Source organism: Erinaceus europaeus, chromosome 7, assembly GCF_950295315.1.
Source record: "Erinaceus europaeus chromosome 7, mEriEur2.1, whole genome shotgun sequence".
NCBI lineage: Eukaryota > Metazoa > Chordata > Mammalia > Eulipotyphla > Erinaceidae > Erinaceus > Erinaceus europaeus.
In genome coordinates, this window is record NC_080168.1 from 128577204 (window position 1) to 128598682 (window position 21479).

A 21479-nucleotide genomic window follows, 5' to 3' on the forward strand; every position below is an offset into this window, starting at 1 on the left:
CTCAGCTCTGGCTTATAGTGGTGCAAGGGATTGAACCTGGGACCTGCATGGGAGTCTGTTTGCAAAACCATTATGCTATCTCCCCTGCCCACTGATTTCTTTTTTATGAGCTACTATTTCTCAGCTATTGTTGTACTGATGAGTGTAAGATAGTCTCCTATAGAAGCTTCAGCTTCCTTTCTTACTTATTTGTCTATACTACTCAACTCTGGTCTATAGTGGTATGGGGGTATTGAACCTGAGACTTCAGAGCCTCAGACTTAATAGTCTCTTGCATAACCATATGCTATTTCCCTTGTCCCAAGTTTTCTTTTAGAAGAGGACTGAAGCGCATGTAACAGTTTCGCACAGGCATTTATTTTAAGATCATTAATTAATAGTACCTATTCACAGGTCTCTATTCTATATGCGTTTAGAGATGCAGTAAATTTGTGGAAAGGGCCAGATGGTATTCTAGGAATTCAGGAGAAATCCTCTAGATTCTCATGCTGACTGATTTGGAATAAGAATCCAGATTTTTTTTGTGAAGGTCAACTATATTTTAAAATGTTTCTGCTATTTTTTTTCATTGTTTCCTTGATGTGTTATGATATTTTGGCCAGATTCATAACTTTTAAAAAATATCTTGAAAGATAACTAAAGATTTATGCTTGAAGGAAATCCTTTATATGTCCTAGAAACCAAGATAAATCAGCTGTAGTTCTAAATTATGTATGGGAAATCTTTTATGTTTCCTAGAAACTAATATAAATCAGTTATAGTTTCAAACTATGTATGGGAAAAGACTCCTCACACTTTACCAACTGGTCATGCCTTTAAATTCAGTAAAAATGAAGTTTGTGAGTGCTGTATAGTCAGGGTCATGTGTAGTTATCTGAGTATTTTGAATTGCAAAGAAGAAAAAAGTTTCAGATTAACAAATTTTTACCCTTCTAAGAAATTTCCATCCTTAAACTCAAAGCTAGTCACAATCATGTTGTCTCATTCCTAACTTTAATTTCAAATCTGATGTCATTTCAAGTGTCACTGTGAAAAGAATAGTTAGGATAATATAGGGAAAAAGTAATTTGGAGTCTGAAGATTTGGTCAAGTCCTAGCTCTGTCACGAACTAAATTTGGTAGTACATTTACCTTTATTGAGCCTCAGTCTCCTGATCTTTAAAATGGGATTTATAACACCTAGTGAAGGACTGAATTCAAGATAGCTGCTTTCATGATTATAATGCAGTAGTTCAGGTCTGAGGGTAGCTGTGCATTCCTCACTTGTCCTCGTGTCTAGCCATGTTTTTTTTTTTTTTCATTATGTTGAATTCTCAAGGAAGCTGCTTAGATCTCAGTGTCCAAGCGTATGGGAAACAGTCTTGGCAAAACAATCATATTGGCAAGTTTGCAAGTGGTAAATCTTTCCAATGGTTGATGCCATAGTGACCATGATCTGAGTGTTCATGTTTATATAAGTGACACTGTTTGTCACTCACCACTTCATATTATTTTTTCTAGAGACAACCAGGAGACGAGTTAACTTTACAAAGAAGGCTTTGGGTATTGTGGACATGGTACTTACTCCGGCACTCATTAGGAGACCCTGTTTTGCCATCAGCCGCCTTCCAAGGGCGATCATTGTATAAAGGTGCGCAGTGCCCGCAGTGGCTGCCTGCCGTGTTGTGCTTACACATACATTTCCCATTGACCTGCAAACAAGCAAGCAAAGACTGTGAGCACAAATGATGAGAGCGAAGGACACTCTTCTCACCATCACTTGATGGTGGGCATCAAGATAAGAGAAATTTTTCGTTTCTCTTTTTTTCTTCCCTTCGTTTTTTATTTGTGATTAACAGTGGTTTACAAGGAAGTTGCTGTGCAACTCAGGCATCCAAGTTCGACATCCTCGAGGAAACAATCACAAAAGACATGTCTCTGATATCTGATTACTGTAAAAAATGGCGACTAATCCCTAGCACTGCAAAAACAGTATCATCTGTTTTCCATCTACACCATGCCTCGGCCTCGTGTGAGCTTAATGTGCAGCTTGACGATAGGAGAATCCGGCATGAAGCCCAGCCAGTCTATCTTGGCATTACTCTCGATCGCACCCTGTCATTTCACGAACATCTCATAAAAACTGCAGCAAAGGTGGGCTCGAGGAATCACATCATTGCAAGACTGGCCAGCTCCTCATGGGGTGCGAGCGCTTCCACACTATGATCATCATCTCTGGCATCATGCTATTCCACTGCAGAATACTGTGCCCCAGTATGGTTCCGTAGCCCCCATGTCCACTTGGTCGATTCCAAATTATATTCCTCCATGAGGATCATTTCTGGAACCATCCGTTCCACCCCGGTCCCATGGCTGCCAGTTCTTAGCAACATCGCCCCGCCAGATATTCGTCAGGATGCGGCATCATCTAAGTTCATTTCCCACGTCTACGCTCGACCGGACCTGCCAATATACACAGAGATCTTCGCCCACCCTGTCCAACGCTTGACGTCTCGTCACCCAATCTGGTCCCCTATGCCTACACTGAACTTCTCTGTTCCAGTCTCTTGGAAACAGAGTTGGCAGTCAGCTGAGGTCAAGAACAAACACCTCATCACAGACCCCTGCAAGCGTCAACCCGGCTTTGACCTGGCACGTTATGATCGGGCCCTCCTCCATCGCTATCGAACAGGCCATGGCCGGGGCGCCGCTATGTTCCACCGCTGGGGAGCCAGAGACGACCCGAACTGCCCCTGCGGCTCCAGACAGACTATGACCCACATAGTCAACGACTGCCACCTCTCCAGATTCAAAGGAGGTCTCGAAACTTGACATCAGGCTCAACCTGACGCTGTTGACTGGCTATGGAAGAAGGGCAAACGCTAGAAGAAGAACAAGGAAGTAAGATTACAAGGTATAGTTCCACTACCACCAAGGTTCTGTGTCCTCACTCTCCTACATCCCAAAGATAACCACCCTAGGAGAGCCTGCCTGCCTTCCTTCCTCCCTTCCTCCCTTCCTCCCTTCCTTCATTCTTTCCTTCCTCCCTCTCTCTCTCCGTCTCTCTCTCTCTCTCTATATATATATGTATACACACTCTCTCTATATATATTTGTATATGTATATGTGTATATATATATCAAAAGATTAAGTACTGTAGGATATATGACCCTACTCACCAATTCTAAGGTACTGGATAGGCAATTACTTGCATCTTAAATAACTTGAAATGTCCTTATTCTTTCCATAAATAAAGTACTTATATTCACATAGAAAACAAAAGGGCCTAAAAAAAAAGCTAAAGAAAATAGAAGGACTTATAATTACAACACATAGTAATATAATTATTTAGAGCATATACTTTCAGTACTTTAAAAATGTAATCTAGCTTTAAACTTTTTTTTCACATTTGAGAACATCTTTCCACTTCATTAAATATTCCTGTACATCACATTTTAATGACTTCCTTACATGCTGTACAATTTATTTGACCAATGATATATATTTTTTGGTTGGTTAGGGCTTAAAAGACTATATATATATATATATATATATATATATATATATATATATATATACACACACACACCTTGGCCCCCAAGGCATTTACCGAGTCTTTGTGTCTCAATCTACTACTCCAAGTGGACACTTTTCCTTTTCTTATATTTTCCAGGTAAAGAGTGAAAGGCAGAATGGGAGAGATATAGAAAAGTGAGATACCATAGCACCAGAGCTTCCCCTGGTGCTGTGGCACTCCTGCATGAGGCCAGGACTCAAACCTAGGCTACATATGTAGCAAGGCAGGCATCCTATCCAGAGAGTTACTCTGGCCCTCTTAAATATTTTAAATTCAACATTCTTTTTAGTTACACAAAAGAAAATCTTTTCTTCTTCTTTTTTTGCCTATAGGGTTTATCACTGGGGTTCAGTGGCTGCACTACAAATTCACTGCTTCTGGTGTCCTTTTTTTTTTTTTTTTGGTATAGGACAAAGAGAAATTAAAGGGGGAGGGGAAGACAGAGAGGGAGAGAGAAGATAGACACCTGCAGGAAGCAACCTCCCTGCAGGCAGAGAGCCAGGGGTTCAAACTGCCATTCATGAGTGGGTCCTTGTGCTTTGTACTTGTGCGCTTAACCCAGTGAGCTACTGCCCCCACCCCGAAAATCTTTAAGATAACTATAATATTCTCAGTAAAAGCTGATAGCTCTGTGGGGGTAGATAGCATAATGGTTATGCAAAGAGACTCTGTGCCTGAGGCTCTGAAGTCTCAGGTTCAATCCCCTGTAGCACAAGGCAGAGCTGATCAGTGCTCTGGTTAAAATAAACCTACTAGGGAAAGAGAGAGGCAGGCTGGGAGTATGGATCAATCTGCCAATGCCCATGTTCAGTGGGGAAGCAATTACAGAAGCCAGACCTTCCACCTTCTGTACCCCACAGTGACCCTGGGTCCATACTCCCAGAGGGATAAAGAATAGGAAAGCTATCAGGGGAGGGGATGGGATACAGAGGTCTGGTGGTGGGAATTGTGTGGAGTTGTACCCCTCTTATCCTATGGTTTAGTCAATGTTTCCTTTTTATAAATAAAAAATTTAAATAAATAAATAAATAAGAAACAAAACAAATAAAAAATCTCATGGTCCCACCACCAGAATTTTGGCGATGTAAATAGCATAATGATTATGCAAAGAGATGCTCATGCCTGAGGCTCCAAAGTCCCAGGTTCAGTCTCCTGGATAACTTTATTTACTTGTGGTATTAGATACTTGTTTTGAACAAGATGGAGTCTTTGGGAAAAAAATGAATAAGAAAATCTCCCAAGGTTGAAACGTTTAATAAAGTGAGGGCATACGTATGTAGATAACAGTACTTAGTGACATAACGAAGATTAGCAGGAAAACAGTGCTGTAATTGCCCGAGTTTTAAACCTGTAATACAAAATATCCAAATAGTGAATAGTTTGATAGAATTAGAATTCCTAGAATCATCATCACCGCTATTAAGGAGATTATATAGAGTGAGCTTGAGGGAACCTTGGAGAAAATATTAAGTCTAAAGTAAATATGGTACTGACCGAGCTCAATGAACTGTCTGTATAGAGCTTCTAAATATAGTCCTGAGGCTGGATTTTTGAAAGGTACACAGGCAAGTGTAAATGAACCCCAAAAGTGGGGGTTGGGCGGCAGCGCAGCGGGTTGAGCGCAAGTGGTGCAAAGCACAAGGATGGGAGTAAGGATCTCGGTTCGAGCCCCCAGCTCCCCACCTGCAGGGGTGTCACTTCACAGGCGGTGAAGCAGGTCTGCAGGTGTCTGTCTTTCTCTCCCCCTCTCTGTCTTCCCCTGCTCTCTCCATTTCTCTCTGTCCTATCCAACAACGACAACATCAATAACTACAACAATAAAACAAGGGCAACAAAAGGGAAAATAAATTAATTTTAAAAAAGAACCCAAAAGTATATGCTGAGACATAGTCAATAAAAAAAAGCAAAAGAGTTCTATCCATACTACAGACATGTCTAATCATCACCTTAGAGACGCAGGGGTTTATATTTCTGAATAAGGAAGTGACTGAAAGGCATACACACTTCTCTTAAAACAGTCTCTTTCTTCTTCTTCGGTCCTATCTTGTCTGATATGTCCTTTGTTGCCTCTCCACTCTTACTAATTTTTTCTGTGTATGTATGGAAATAAAAAATGGCTAAATGAGAATCGATTAACAAATACTTATTGAAGAGAAACTTAAGTCACTGTTTCTTCCCTAAAATAGCTTTTAATCTAATGGAGAGTGTCAGATAAACACATGATTACCATTAATGCAATTTTCTTTTCAGATTTGCATTGGCTCAATTTATATTTTTTTCCAGGTTTTCAATGTTATTGTCAAAATAATGAAAATAGATGGCTCATCAGGAAGTCACTTCTCTTTTTTAAATTTTTTTCCTTTTTATTTATTTACTGGATAGTGACAAAAATTGAGGAGGGGGAGATAGGGAGAGAGACAGAGAGAAGACACTTGCAGCCCTGCTTCACCACTCGTGAAGCTTTCCCTCTGCAGGTGGGGGCTGGGGGCTTGAACTTGGGTCCTTGTGCCCTGTAATGTGTGTGTTCAACCAGGTGAGCCACCACCTGGCCCCAGGAAGTCATTTCTCTTTAGGCAACCATAAGCCAGCTCTAGGTAGGATATATATATATATTTCCTAGCTGGATTCCCCACCTGGACACATGGCTCCCACACACTAGTAGCACCCACATGCACTTTCTGATAATGTTCAGAATTAAAAAAAAAAAAAGTGATTCTTAGCTTCCTGCCTTTGCTCACCCTTTCTACATTTCTAGCAAGCACTTGCTAAGTGCTATATAAAGATTGATGCTGCAAAGAATGACTAGTTTTCTTCAGAGGAACTAAACTGTCAGTACAGGCCAGTTTATCAGCTTTGGTCTTTCGGTCCTGCCTCAGAAGGCCCCCACAGCCATTAGGGAAAACCTCATCAAACATTCACATGTGTCACAAGATAATGCGGACAGGTCAGTCTCCTGTGGGGTAAAGATCTCATTGTTCCCACATGCCAAGGATTGGGATGAACCTCCCAGGGTCTGAAAGATGCCAGCCCAGCAAATTTTTCTGCACACAGAAAAATTCAAGGAGCTGTCATTTTCAGAATTACCAAAAATAACTGTAAATCATTACCTAGAGTATTTGAAACAAGAAATCCTTCCTCAGCGATACAACTGTTACTGTTCAAGCTTGAAAGATCACCCACTATTTGATGCTCGTGAAAAATGTGCAAGTAAAACTAGGCCTTCACTGAAAAAAGAAAAAGGGAACTTTAGCAACAAGTCAGACATCATAGCCCTTGTCTGGTACACACACATGGGCTAGATAGAGAGCAGAAAAATGGGGTTACTCTAAGGCTTGGTTGGAGAAAAGTACTGTTAAGTACTGCTTGTCTGTGTGACTGGAAAATGGGAAACCTCCTGCTGATAATGTCGACCAGCTGGCAGGCTACTTTAGCTTACTTATTTTCCAGGGAGGGGACTCATACAAGTTTCAGATGAATAATTAGGGAACTAGTAAAGTAGCATGTTCATTGTCTATTTGGTGCTAATGTTACTTTAACATTATTATATATTAGCTCCAAATAGATACAGAGAAGGAAAAAAAAACACCTACATTTCCTCATATTTGAAGCTACAGACATATGAATGTAGGTAGCAGCAATATAAGGAAAATTCTATCTTTTTTAAATCATTGGAAGATACTTGTCTACAGCAATTACTCAAGATCTATGGGAGGGGGTGTCAGCATGTGTGAGGTTGAGGGAAATAGTCATGGCAGGTGGCCGTGAGACTCTGCTCCTTCACAGTGTTGAGCATCTGGATTGGATGGTCTCTTAGCAAGATGTAGAATATTTTAACCTGGGATGGAATGCTGTCTTTGACAACTTTTCAGATCCTTTTAGTCTTAAGTTTCTATGATTTTGAGGCCTGTTTCTGTGTTCTGATTACTGCTTAGTTCTAGGCAACTGCCTCTAACCTTTTCTGAGCATCAGAGAAGACCTGAATGTTAATATGGCGGGATCCTTTCACCTTCTCACCAATGCAAATGTTTCCATAACATCTGAAAGTCAAACAAGGGAGAGTGAGGAGAATATCTCTTTCTTCTTGCAAGCACTGCATAATGAGGCACAAAAGTTAATAAATGTGAATAGTCTCTTAAGATGGATTTCCTTTTGTTAATACTGTGTTGTAAGCTAAACTCTATTTTTCTTGATCTTTTCTTCTGCTGTTTTCTTTCTTTCCTACTTCATTTTCCCATTGATTTGACTAAAAAATGATAGACTAAATATTACTCTAGATCCTGCCTGCCATCTAGAGACACTCACCACGGACATTCATCAGAATGGGATTACCAAAGCAAGCACTGAATTAGTAACTGAAATCTTAGTAACTGAATTCTTTTAAGGATGTGACACAATCTGCTTCCAACTGCTTTTCAAGAAAGAAAGGACCAACTGCTCAGATCTTCTTAAAAATTATAGTGTAAGTGAGTGTGGACAAAAAGATTTTGCCATTACATATTCAGACATTTTAGGATTTCATTAATTTATTACCTAATGGCTATTGTGTTGTAATGGTTTACATGTACATGGTTATATTTTCTTTTTATTTTTTAATTTTATTTATTTATTTATTTTTATGGTTATATTTTCATTCCTTAGTATTCAATTTGAATTCCAATGGAAAATGAGTGTTCTTCCATGCTGTCATTGGAACTTAAAAAAAAAAGTTTGTGAAAAGAGGATAGAAACAGTGCCTGTTCTATAGACCCAGGAAAACGCCCACTTGAAGGCAGCTGCAGCAATTCACGGAACTCCATTTAGCTATGACAAATGATTTAGAAAGTGGAACAGTGCTTTGCAGCAATTTAAGACAAATGTGAAGGCAAAAACTGATGAATTTCTAAAGAGATAATATGTCCCTTTTGGAGAAAAGGATTAACTTATAAAAGAATAAACTTCTTATGCATGAAAAGAGATAAATTGTAATAGGGGACCAGCCTGTTCAAACTTGCTCCTCATAAAGGAGAAAACACTCTCAACAATGCCATAGTACAAACCTCTGAATAGAAAGCATTGTGTGAAAAACGTGCCTTTTTATCAATGAATAAAATATTCCTCTTCTCCCATTAAAGATGTGCCTGTTTTAGTTTAACAGAATGAGGGAGTTCTATAGTGAATATGAAGTGCAATAAATTGAACTTGGTAGAAAAGAAGGCTAGAAATATACTGACAGAATGGGGCAAAAATAGGCTGAAGACTAAGTATTCTAAATCCTCACCCAATATCATATATCGTAAGGATGTAAGCAACTGAGAAGCTCTCTAATCGATCCTTTGGTCTGTCCTTGAACACTAGAGGAGACAAGTCTTATGAGAGTGTCTTAAGAAAGATGGGGGCGGAGCCGAAACTGTTATGATCCAAGAATTAAAACTGGCCAGTATGCCGTTCTTTTTGCCCAAGATTCTCCCAGTGCAGACTCTTTCCTTTAATTTCTGAACAATGTTTTAGATTTAGAAGCCCCCTGAAGAAATGTACTTAAACTCAGAAGGCTAATCCTTATATTGTTAGCAATAAACATCAGCAGAGATTATAACTGTCTGCTTTCAACCCTAAAATTGAGCTTGCTTTTTGTTAAAGGAACAGTGACCTCCTGATGGAGGGAAAGGGAATGCATTAGGGGAAGGAGCCACATACTTCACTATTTGGCCAAGAACTTTGAAGACCTGGGAAAAAAAGCATAAATGCAGCCAGTGAAAATCTGTTAAGAAAATTGCATTTAACACATTGTATGGTAATCATGTGTATGTGTTTTTTTAAACTTATTTTTTTATTTTTTGCCTCCAGGATTATTGCTGGGGCTCAGTGCCTGCATTATAAATCCACTGCCCCTGTGGCCATCTTTTTGGTTTTCTGGATAGGACAGAGAGTTTGAGAGAGGAGGGGAAGACAGAGAGGGAGAGAGAAAGATAGACACCTGCAGGCCTGCTTCACTGCTTGTGAAGTGACCCCCCTCCCCCCGGCAGGTGGGGAGGCACGGGCTCCAACTGGGTTCTTGCGTTTCATACTAAGGGCGTTTAATTCAGTGAGCTACCGTCTGACCCACTATTCTTATTTTTTATTGCCTCCAGGATTATCCCTGGGGCTCAGTACAGGCATTATGAATCTACTGCTCCAGGAGACCTTTTTTTTTTTTTTCCTTTCTAGCTTCCGAGATCAGGCATGTTCAGGGTGGTATGGCCGTAGACTCTTTCTATTTTATTTGATAGGACAGAGAGAAATTGAGAGGGGACAGGGAGACAGACAGGGAGAGAGAGAGAGAGAGAGAGAGAGAGAGAGAGAGAGAGACTTGCAGACCTGCTTCACTATTTATGAAGTGTTCCCCCTGCAGGTAGGGAGTGAGATTCATACCTTCCTAGTGCAGGCACTGTGCCCCAGTGATAACCCTAGAGGCAGGAAAAAAAGAAAGGAAGAAAGGAAGGAAGGAAGGAAGGAAGGAAGGAAGGAAGGAAGAAAGAAAGAAAGAAAGGGAAGAAAAAAAAAGAAAGGAAATTTGCCCTCACTGTCCACATCTGATATGAACTAGTTCAGGACATGTAGCATGCAGGATGCAGCTAGGTTCTCTTCATTTCCATGTAAAACCTGCCTGCGCGCTGCCAAGTTTGATGCCTCCTGGAGCATTTCTGGGCTACTGCAGGCATAAGCAACCCTACTTAGTCAGAAATGTTAGTAAGTTTATGAGTAGAGATGATAACAGGGATGTAAACGGACATGAAAGACTTGTTCTTTGCAAATACCACTTCCTTTGTGTTATTTATGGCCCTAAATTGATATGACACCATGGTCTCCTAGTTAAGATCTCAAGATGCCTGCCTCCATGGGTGGCCAACACTATATCGTTTCTTCTCCAAAACAGAAGATTCCAGGTGCATCTGGGTGACAAGTCTAGCAGATGGAGACTTGTCTCAAGTGGCCTCCCCCAGGGCTCTGTTCTGGCTTCTACGCTATTTAATATTTAATATTTACATCAATGACCTCCCAGAAACTTTTTCAAGGAAGTTCATCTACGCCGATGACATCTGCTGTGCAACTCAGGCATCCAAGTTCAACATCCTCGAGGAAACACTCACGAAAGACATGTCTCTGATATCTGATTACTGTAAAAAATGGCGACTAATCCCTAGCACTGCAAAAACAGTATCATCTGTTTTCCATCTACACCATGCCTCGGCCTCGCGTGAGCTTAATGTGCAGCTTGGCGATACGAGAATCCAGCATGAAGCCCAGCCAGTCTATCTTGGCATTACTCTCGATCGCACCCTGTCATTTCACGAACATCTCATAAAAACTGCAGCAAAGTTGGGCGCGAGGAATCACATCATTGCAAGACTGGCCAGCTCCTCATGGGGTGCGAGCGCTTCCACACTACGATCATCATCTCTGGCATTATGCTAGTCCACTGCAGAATACTGTGCCCCAGTATGGTTCCGTAGCCCCCATGTCCACTTGGTCGATTCCAAATTATATTCCTCCATGAGGATCATTTCTGGAACCATCCGTTCCACCCCGATTCCATGGCTGCCAGTTCTTAGCAACATCGCCCCGCCAGATATTCGTCGGGATGCGGCATCATCTAAGTTCATTTCCCACGTCTACGCTCAACCGGACCTGCCAATATACACAGAGATCTTCGCCCACCCTGTCCAACGCTTGACGTCTCGTCACCCAATCTGGTCCCCTACGCCTACACTGAACTTCTCTGTTCCAGTCTCTTGGAAACAGAGTTGGCAGTCAGCTGAGGTAAAGAACAAACACCTCATCACAGACCCCTGCGAGCGTCAACCCGGCTTTGACCTAGCATGTTATGATTGGGCCCTCCTCAATCGCTATCGAACAGGCCATGGCTGGTGCGCCGCTATGTTCCATCGTTGGGGAACCAGAGACGACCCGAACTGCCCCTGCGGCTCCAGACAGACTATGACCCACATAGTCAACGACTGCCACCTCTCCAGATTCAAAGGAGGTCTCGAAACTTGACAACAGGCTCAACCTGACGCTGTTGATTGGCTACGGAAGAAGGGCAAACGCTAGAAGAAGAAGAATTGATATGACCTGGTGGGGATGACAGTGCAGTGTGATGGGATTCGCAATCTATTCTAATTTAGAGTATGAAGAATGGTAAGAACACTGCGGAAATGAACAATTCAGGTAAGATTTTAGATTCAGGTTGTTGGATTCCCTTCACATTTGTTCATGTACAGCATATTATGTGCGCCAGAGCTTTGATTCATGTGTCGAAGTGGTGTTATCTGTGCGATTGCACATGTTATTTTCCACAACAGACCAAGAATTGAGGTGTCTTCACACATAAAATTTCCAAATGTTGTAAAACTCATGCATTCCAAATTGTAAGCATCAATCACAAGCTTGCCTAAAGATGGGGTTCAACGGGTAGACCTTTTGTTTTGTAGTGTTACTAGAACTAGACAACAAGGGCAGCCCGTATAGAGTCCCAGGCCTGTAAGCATCAATTCTGGGTTCAACTCCCTGCATTTCATGTGCCAGAATAAATACTCTGCTTTTATCTTTCTTGTTGATAAATCAATCTTTAAAAAAAAAACTAAAATCAAATTTTGTGGTTTATTTCTCAATGTAAATCTTGGCCCTCTTTGTGAAAACTGGATGACTGGGCAAAACCAAAACAAAAGCAAAAAGACTACCCAACCACACCTCTGTGCAGAAAAGAAAACAGAAACCTTTCCATGGAAGAGCAAAGTACAGCTTGGAGCTTTGAAGCACAGATTTGAAAAAACACTTTTTATTTTTAAATATTAATAAAATCACCTCATTTAAAAAGTTAAATGAAGGTTTTAAGATATCTTCATTTTTTTTAAATGTTATTGGCTTAATAAGTTTTTTTGTTTGTTTTTGCTTCCAGGATTATCGCTGGGCTCAGTGCCGGCATTATGAATCCACTGCTCCTGTGATCATTTTTTCCTTTGAATTGGATAGGACAGAGAGAAATTGAGTGGGGGGAGATAGAGAGGAGCAGAGAAAGCTAAGACAGTTGTAGACCTGCTTCACCGCTTGTGCCCAGTGATCCCCCTGCAGGTGGGGAGCCGGAGCTTGAAGCTAGATCCTTGCGCTTCGTACTATATGCATTTAACCAGCGTGCCACCACCTGCCCTCACCTTTTTTGTGTGTGTTTGTTTGTGCATTTTAATTAAAATTTTTAGGTTATTGGGTATTTTAGGTAGGATTAACTCATCTTTCAGAGTAATGATTTCCTGAAATAAAAGTAAAATCTCTTTTTGTTTAGTCCATAGACAGAAACTACTTTAAAATTGATAATAAAGATTCAAATGGAGCATCCTTTGAAAACAACAGTATCAGAATGTTTATTTTTTGCATAGTTTTCTAATTAACAAATAGTATTCTTCACGTCAGGTAAGATTATCAAAGAGATGCCACCTCCCACCACAGAATGACTGCATGTCCTAACATGCCTTCCTGAGCTGTCTTCACTTATTTATCTACTGGGCTTATAGAACTATCGTACGACTTTAAAAGGGTAGTGGTGCTTCATGAGTGGCATGAAGCAAATCTGCAGGTGTCTATCTTTCTCCCTGTCTTCAATTTTTTAAAAATTATTATTATTAGAGATAGAGAAATTGAGAGGGGAGGAAGAGTTAGAGAGAGAGAGAGAGACACTGCAGCTCTATTTCACCACTTGGGAAGCTTCCCCCCTGCAGGTGGGGACCAGGGGCTTGAACCCAGGTCTTTGCACACTGTAGTATGCGGATGTAAGCAGGTGCAGCACTGCCTGGCACCTCCCTCTCCCTGTCTATCTCCCTCTCCTCTCTCAATTTCTCTCTGTCTCTCTGTCCTCTCAATTAAAATAGAAAGGAAAAAATGGACACTGGGAGCGGTGGATTCTTAGTACAGGCACTAAACCTCAGAGGTAACACTCGTAGCACAAATAATATAATACAATAGAAAATAAAATAAATCTAGTCTAGTAGGTGGTTCATCTGGTAGAGCTCACACTTTACCATGTGTGATGACTCAGGTTCAAGCCCCCATATACCACACAGGAGCACTTACATGAGGAAAATGGTATCTCTCCTTATATCTCTTGTCTTTTCCCCTTTCTGTTTCTCAACCTCTATCTAAGAAAAAAAAAAAAAAAGTCTGCCAGAAGTGGTGGAATCATGCTGGTATGGAACCCCAGCAATAATCCAGATGGTAAAAAAAAAGAAAAATTTCCAACAAATATAATTATTCTACTAGGTCCTACAAGCAAATACAGCTAGGTTAAGTACAAAATTTAGATTCATAGTTGCTGTGTATACAATGGCAACAAAAGAAGACATTTTGATTTTTATGACATTTGTTTCAGAATGTCTAAGAATTTCTTGCTTCATCGAATTAGCTTTGCCTTCTATAACAACCATAATTTCTTTAGTTCCGAGATAGTGAGCAAGATACAGAGACTGAAAATGTGATTAGATTCTGCTGCAGTTTTTGTCCGTAGGCAGACTTTGAGAGTCCTATGATTCTATGCAAAACCTGTCTCAGTACCCAGCTAATTAATTTGAAATTGCTTTCAATTTCAAGACAAGCTTGCACCTGGTCATTGTCTGACCCGCTGCAACAGTGGCTACTTAACTATTTGAGCTACTCCACCTTCACTCTTCATCTCACTTCCGTTAAGTTTTATTTCCATAATTTCACTTCAGCTGGTGGTGCATACACATTACTATCACTTCACTCTGTACTTTTTTTTTTTTAACTTTTTCAAGGTCACAACTCTAATCAATGACAGAATAGAGAATGGAACTCCCCAGAGAATCTTAAATTACTAAAGGCTCCATCTTAGAACAGTGATGTTATTCAGGATTTTACTTCTTCCTCCAAACACCTAAAATAACATCTCGTGATCAAATCTCTTTGATGATTTAATATAATAGGTAAAAGTTGATGATATCAATCTCAATTTATTAGCACCTATTAAATTTTAATAATTTAGAAGGAAATTGCAAGCTGGGAGTTAGCGATATATAAGCTCTAATATTTATTAAGCCTATTAACAAGAAAAAACCTGGGAAAGTGAGGTAGAAGCTGGCAAAACTCAGTTTGTAAGCAACTTACCTGTCAACCAGTATTTGGCATGAGAATGAAGGAAGATTTTATTCACTATCTGCTAGGATTTAGGTGTTTTTTTTTTCTTTTTAAAGAATTTACTTATTTATTCAGAATAAATAGGATATGATAGAATGATAGGAGGAGAGAGAGAAAGAGCCAGACATCACTCTGGTACATGTACTGCCGGGGATTGAACTTGGGACCTCATGGTTGAGAATCTAGTGCTTTATCCACTGCACCACCTCCCGGACCACTAGGTGGGTTTTTATAACTATATAGAAGCCAGGTAAATTCTGTTAGAAATGCTTGGGGAGGCGGGTATTAAGTACTTCTTATCTGGTTGACATTCACTTCCTCAATGTGTTTACATGGTTTCTGTTTATTTTAAAAAGGAAAACTCTGGTCACCAACTATTTTGCATTCTCTTACAAAGTTTTTGTTTTAATTTATTCTAATCCACATGTCCAACAGCTTTCCTTCTTTCTCACCACCTCTGTGTGCCTGTCACTCTGTATTCTTTACAGTGCAGAGGTTATTTCAAAAGTTGACTTGCTCAAGATAAACGAGCCCTGGTTGTAGTACAAGAAGCCAGTTGCTAGGGCACGTTTTCTTCCATAGTCTTTTGTTGTTGAAGCAGTTCATGCAAAGGATTCTTTTCATATTAGAAAATTGCTTGTATCTAGGTGAATATATAAAACATAATCTTCAACAATTATGCTTGTATGAAAGATCGAGCTGGAAATACTGACTTATTAAAAACTTAAGACTTTGCAACTTGATCAGAATGTAGAGTCACTAAAAACTGTGATCATCTGTATATGGTCAGAAACAACAGTCAAAGCTATTGGAAGATTTATATATTTTTTATTGGACAATATCCATCTACCCAAAGTATTTTTTTCCCCCCAAGAAATCAGCTTAATGTCAGGGACTTGAAAACAAGTATATTGATTTTTTTTTTTTTACTTAGTGTGACTCTATTCACACAAAGTAATTTTTAATCATTTAAAAATACGTGGTTTTGAAGTCTAGTCATTTTCAGTGTATTTAAAAAGTTGCACCATCATCTCTACCATCTAGTTCCAGAGTATTTTCATTGACCTCACTCCTCCCAAACCTCCAAGAAACCATGAAGGAATTATTCCTTCTTCCTTTCTGAGTTTCAGCTACTGGCAACCACTAACTTCCTGTGGATATTTGCCCACTGTGGGTATTTAATTTAACAGGAACAAAACAGAATGTGCTTAGTTGTGACTGGTCTCTTCACTCAGCTTCCTGTAGCCTGTATGAGCACTTCATGTCTTTTTATGGTTGGATAATCCACTGCATGTTTTGTTTATCCACTTATCAGTTGATAGTTACTAGGTTGTTTTGACTTTCTGACTACTGTGAGCCTATAAGCAATGCTGCTATAAACATCTCTTTAAATGCTTTGTTTTCATTTATTTTACTTGCCTATCCACAGAGGTAACCCTGGTCATATTGTTATTGTTGTTGTTGTTTTACCAGAACACTGCTCAGCTCTGATTTATGGTGGTGCTTGGAATTAAACCTGGGAGTCTCATGCATGAGTCTTCTGCATAACCCCAGCAACTCTGTTGAGTTTTTGACAACTGTCAGAGTGTTCTCCATAGCAGCAACACCATTTTATGTTCTTAATAGAAACCTGTAAGGGTTTCAGGTTGTTTTTTTTTTAATTTTTTTTGGATTATTCACTGCCAGTGTATAGAAATCATTGGAAAAAATATATCAATCTTATATCCTGCCACTTTTCTGAATTTGTGTCATTTTTAATGTGTGTGTTCTTAAGGATTTTCTCTTTGTTTTTGTCCAGAATACTATTCAGTTGTAGACATTGAGGATGGGCTATGGATCAAACTTAGGACCTTTCACGTGCAAGTCCTGTGCACGATCTTCACTTATCTAATTGGCTCTTAAAGGTTGTCTATATATGATATCATTCTATCAGTGAATATAATTTTACTTCTTTCTAACTATCTGGATGCCTTTCACTTTTTTTTTTTCTTGACTGTCTTACCTATAACTTTCAGTACAGTATTAAAAAGATATTGTGAGAACAGATATGCTCGCCAAGTTCTATGTCTAGGGAAAATATTCAGACTTTTGTCATTCAGTATGATATTGACTGTGGGTCTTTTAATAGGTGCTTTTAATCATATATCATAAGGTCCCTTCTAGAGGAACTTTAGATTTCAGTTTGTTGGACTCCCCCAAACCCCCATCTCTTTTGAGAAAAAAAGAATGTTGGAATCCTTGCCTCCTTTTTTTAATGTCTTTTTTTTTTTTTTTGATAGAAACAGAAATTGAGAAAGGGGAGATAGAGAGGTAGAAGGACAGATACCAGCAACACTACTTCACCACTTGTGAAGGTGATGCGCTTGGGGCCTGAACCTGAATCCTTGCACCTGGTAAAGTGTGCGGTCTGTGGGTTTGTCACTGCCCAGCCCCCGGGCTACTTTTTCATTCAGATAAAGAGACAAAGAAGGAAAACACCACAGGATGAGTACTTTCTCCAGTGCTGTGGCACTCCTCCAGGGTGCTGGGCCTCATGGCACGTGCCCTACTCGGTGAATTATCTCTCCAGCTCACCGACTTTAAATCTTAGATTATATAGTCATCCATATTTTCATTCAAATGAACATGTATAGCCCCCAAATACTACTTTTCTGTTTCCTTATCAGGGAAGTATAACTGTTCTTTCTGGTTATTGAAAAAGAAAAAAAGTACATCCATTATGACTAGATCAGCAATGTCTAGACAAATATTTTAAGGGTTTATTTTGACTTAACAATAAATTATACTTTCATGGTATGAAAGTGTTGGAGAATTTTTTAAATAACTTTGAAAACATAGTACAATAAAGTGTGAATATAATATTTTTATAATGTTGAAGGATGGCTGATGTATTAAGACAGTTTCTCATAATATTTATGTATTTTATTTTTCAGTTAGTTAAGTCCTACAATTTATTTAAGATGATTACGTAAAACAATGAAGTGTTCTGAAGAACTATTATAAGATACCTTTGTTCTTAGAAGCTCTTTGGTTTCTGAGTATTTTATTCAAGTGGGCGTTTCTGTGTTTGGTATAATTTATTTCTAAAAATTATGCATTTTAAATTTCTCAGTTATTGAGTGATATTTAATCTAAAATTCAGAGATTAGGATTTAGCTTTTTTGGATACATATCGCATGATAGCAGCTTAATTCCTGGGAAAACCTTTAAATTCACACTATAATCTTAAAAACCCAAGGAATCAATGTACAGAGAAGATAGTCACAAGTTTCATGTGTCATAAGGCCTTTTAGTAACAAAATATAACAAGTAGCATAAAATTAACTTAGTGACCTATGCTAGTCACTTTATAAATGTTTTGGTTGCTATGTCTTAAATCAAATGCCTTATAGTCAAATTATTATGATTTCTATGTTGATGGAAGAGAAGTACACTAATGTTGAAATGGCATTTTAAAATTAAATATAGATATTTTTATTATATTTTTTTCTGTTCAACTAATAACACATTAGAAATACTCTAAAATATTTTGTCATCCATATCTTGAAAGTATTTTAAAATACAATGGAAGAATCAGAAATTGCCTTACTATGTTTCTCATCTTTGCTTTATCTTTCAGAAATTCAGTAATTGGAAAGATATGAAAATAATTTATATAGTCTTTGAAAAAGTTTTACTTTAAATCAAAGGCAGAACAATCAGTTTGACACTCAGTATTTATATAATTTTTTTTTAGAATTACTTTTTTAAAAAAATTTATTTATTCTTTTGTTGCCCTTATTGTTTTATTGTTGTAGTTATTATTGTTGTTGTTGGATAGGACAGAGAGAAATGGAGAGAGGAGGGGAAGACAGAGAGGAGGAGAGAAAGATAGACACCTGCAGACCTGCTTCACCGCCTGTGAAGCGACTCCCCTGCAGGTGGGGAGCCGGGGTTCGAACCGGGATCCTTATGCCGGTCCTTGTGCTTTGCGCCACCTGCGCTTAACCTGCTGCGCTACAGCCCGACTCCCATTTATATAATTTTTTAATAAAGCATGTTTGAGGGCTTTTTTTCTTCTAGGTATTAAAAAATATTATTCTTCATCTTCTTAGTAAAACCACAAAAATCATGACAGCAAAAAAAATAAGTATCTTATTGAAAGTATAAAATTCTACTGATGGGTTCTGAAGTTATTTTCTTTTTACTGTGTGCATAAGAGTGACAGAAAGAATACATTTTGGAATTAGAAACATGGGATTCCTAATTTGTCAGTAATCTCAGACAGATTCCTTCGTTATAAGACATAGTTTTTTGCTTATAAGTAAGGCAATAATACAGACCTCACATGTGGATTATAAAAAAAAGCATATGCATATGTGACAACTAAGAGCCGTCATTAGTATTAACTCTGCTAAAGTATTGTTTACAATCTCTTACTTTAAAGTGCTATTATAATTAATATTAATTATTTCACATGGACCCAGGATTTTTGACTCTACTGTATGTTAGACATTGTGAATGTCCCAGTATTTGCCATTAATGAATCAGGTAATTTAGTTGATAGACAAGCTGGGAGGTGTAATATTATAGTGAAGCAAATGTTTCAGTCATGAGAAGTACAGGGGAGACCTAACAAAGGAGCCCTGACAAATGGCTGGAGTTTTGTGTCAAGGTTGCTAATATCCTAAATGCTTCACAAAACAGGCTGCTGTTCAGTACTTTGCAGGCTAGTGATGTTAAGTGGTCAAGTCTGGAGTACAAATATGTTCATCGCTTCTATTCCATGTATACTGTCACAGAGTTCAAGTCACTTAAAAAATTGCTATCTTTATTCATTGAATAGAGACAGCCAGAAATTGAGATGGTAGGGGAAAGATAGGGAGAGAGAGAGAGAGAGACACCTGCAGCCCTGCTTCACCACTCATGATGCTTCCCCCTGTAGGTGGGGACGAGGGCCTGAGTCCCTCATCCTTTCGCACTGTGATGTGTGCACTCAAGCAAGTGAGCCACCACCTGGCCCTTAAATTCACTTTCTGTTATACATGAGAATTTAATTAAAATGCAATTAAGAAATTAAAATGAAATTTAAGAACTCAATATGCTGCAACTGTGATCTTCAGTCTCTCTTCAGCATATAGAAATGGCATGAGCCTGTGTTCTATTTAATTTGAAGCCTACGAAAGCTTTCTCCTGGAAGCAAAGAAATTGCCTTTCAGGACTACTGAGTATTGGGGTCGGGGAGATAGCATAATGATTATGCAAATAGACTCTCATGCCTCAGGCTCTCAGGTCCCAGGTTTAGTTTCCACACCACCAAAAGCCAGAGCTGAGCAGTGCTCTGATAAAACAAAACAAAACAAAACATCCCACAAACATACTGAGGATTGACAGACCCAGTTAAGTTACCTGCCTACACCACAGAGAAGCAAAAACTCTAGTGTTTGCCCTTTCTGTTTTTATTTCTCAACTTCTGCCCATGAGTGAGATCATCCCATATTCATCCTTTTCTTTCTGTCTGATCTTACTTCACATGGTCCTTCAAGACACCTATATTTACTATAAACCATTAATCCCACAAAAAAATTAATAGTAATAATAAAAGTTGAAAACATGCTTACAAAAAAAAGCAAAGTATCAGTGTTTACTCTTGAAAATTTGGGAATTGCTTGTATTACATATAAAATATTTATGTAATAAATATCTAATTTCCATTCCTAACATGTGAGTTCTCTAAAGCAAAAGATATATTTTAATATTGAAAGAATTTTCTGCTTTTTTCCACCAAGAGAGCTAGAGAGATCTAAAAAGATTTCAGAATTTCAAACAACTAAAAAAAAAAAAAATCTTATTATATGTGAACATAAATACTATTCTCTCTAAATCCCCACAGATGTACTATCTTATTCCATTAAAGTATTTACATTGCTAAGGGAGAATACAAAATCAGCTCCAACCATTAAAATTTTGAATGCCAAGACTAACAGACTTTTCTTTCCTTGCTATATTCATGATTGTGATTTTTCTTTGTATTATAGAGTAATTATAATGTTTGTATGTATTTTAACCCATGTGCCTGATAACTAGAAGGCTAAAATTACACTTTATCTTCTAAATGTGATTATTTTGGAACAAATTGAAGTACATTTCCAACTCTTACAAAATTGGCAAGACATAACTATGAATGCCATACAGATAACGAGACTGGGGGATGTGAACTAGAAATGAGAGCTTTTCTCTCTCCATGTGGACCTCCCTACCCACTGTATCAGTAGCTAAAACTGAGAGAGACGAGGCCTTCCAGACCTAGAAACCTGACTCCAGAATCCCAACTAGTCACAGCATGAACCAAAAAAAGCTACACTGAAAAGGAAATATTCATAAGAAAATTTGCAAATCAATATGCCTTGATTATCTGGGGAGCACTTTATATCAAAGTTTTCTTCCCAAATTTATAAAACTAGCAATTCAAATCCGTTAGGCTCATTTTTTATACCTCTACAATGCTCCTACTTTGGCCCAAATATATTAGTGGTTCGCTTTCTGCACAGCAAGTTCATGAAAAGTTGAATGAACAAGTATTATATTTTGAAGAACCAGCCATACCTCCTCCCTACTGGCTTATATTTTACCTTCTGAGGTGTCAGCTCTAACACCAATATTTTAACTTGCAGGTATTTTTAGCTTTTAGCCCCTCTGTAAACAGTCAAAAAGATTATAAATCAATATTTAAATTTCTGAGAGGGAACCCTGGCAAGAAACCTGACAGGAAAGTCTTTTATAAATA

At 38.7% G+C, this 21479-nt stretch overlaps 1 protein-coding gene across 5 annotated transcripts in view; it reads right to left on the reverse strand.

The window, feature by feature from the left end:
- NTN4 (netrin 4) overlaps window positions 1-21479 on the reverse strand; it is a 133914-nt gene that overhangs the window by 60140 nt on the left and 52295 nt on the right. For all 5 annotated transcript variants that reach the window (XM_007523189.3, XM_060195572.1, XM_060195569.1 and 2 more), the window contains one exon: window positions 1565-1691. In XM_007523189.3, coding sequence (XP_007523251.1) covers window positions 1565-1691 — 127 coding nt within the window. The remainder of the gene's footprint in view (window positions 1-1564; window positions 1692-21479) is intronic.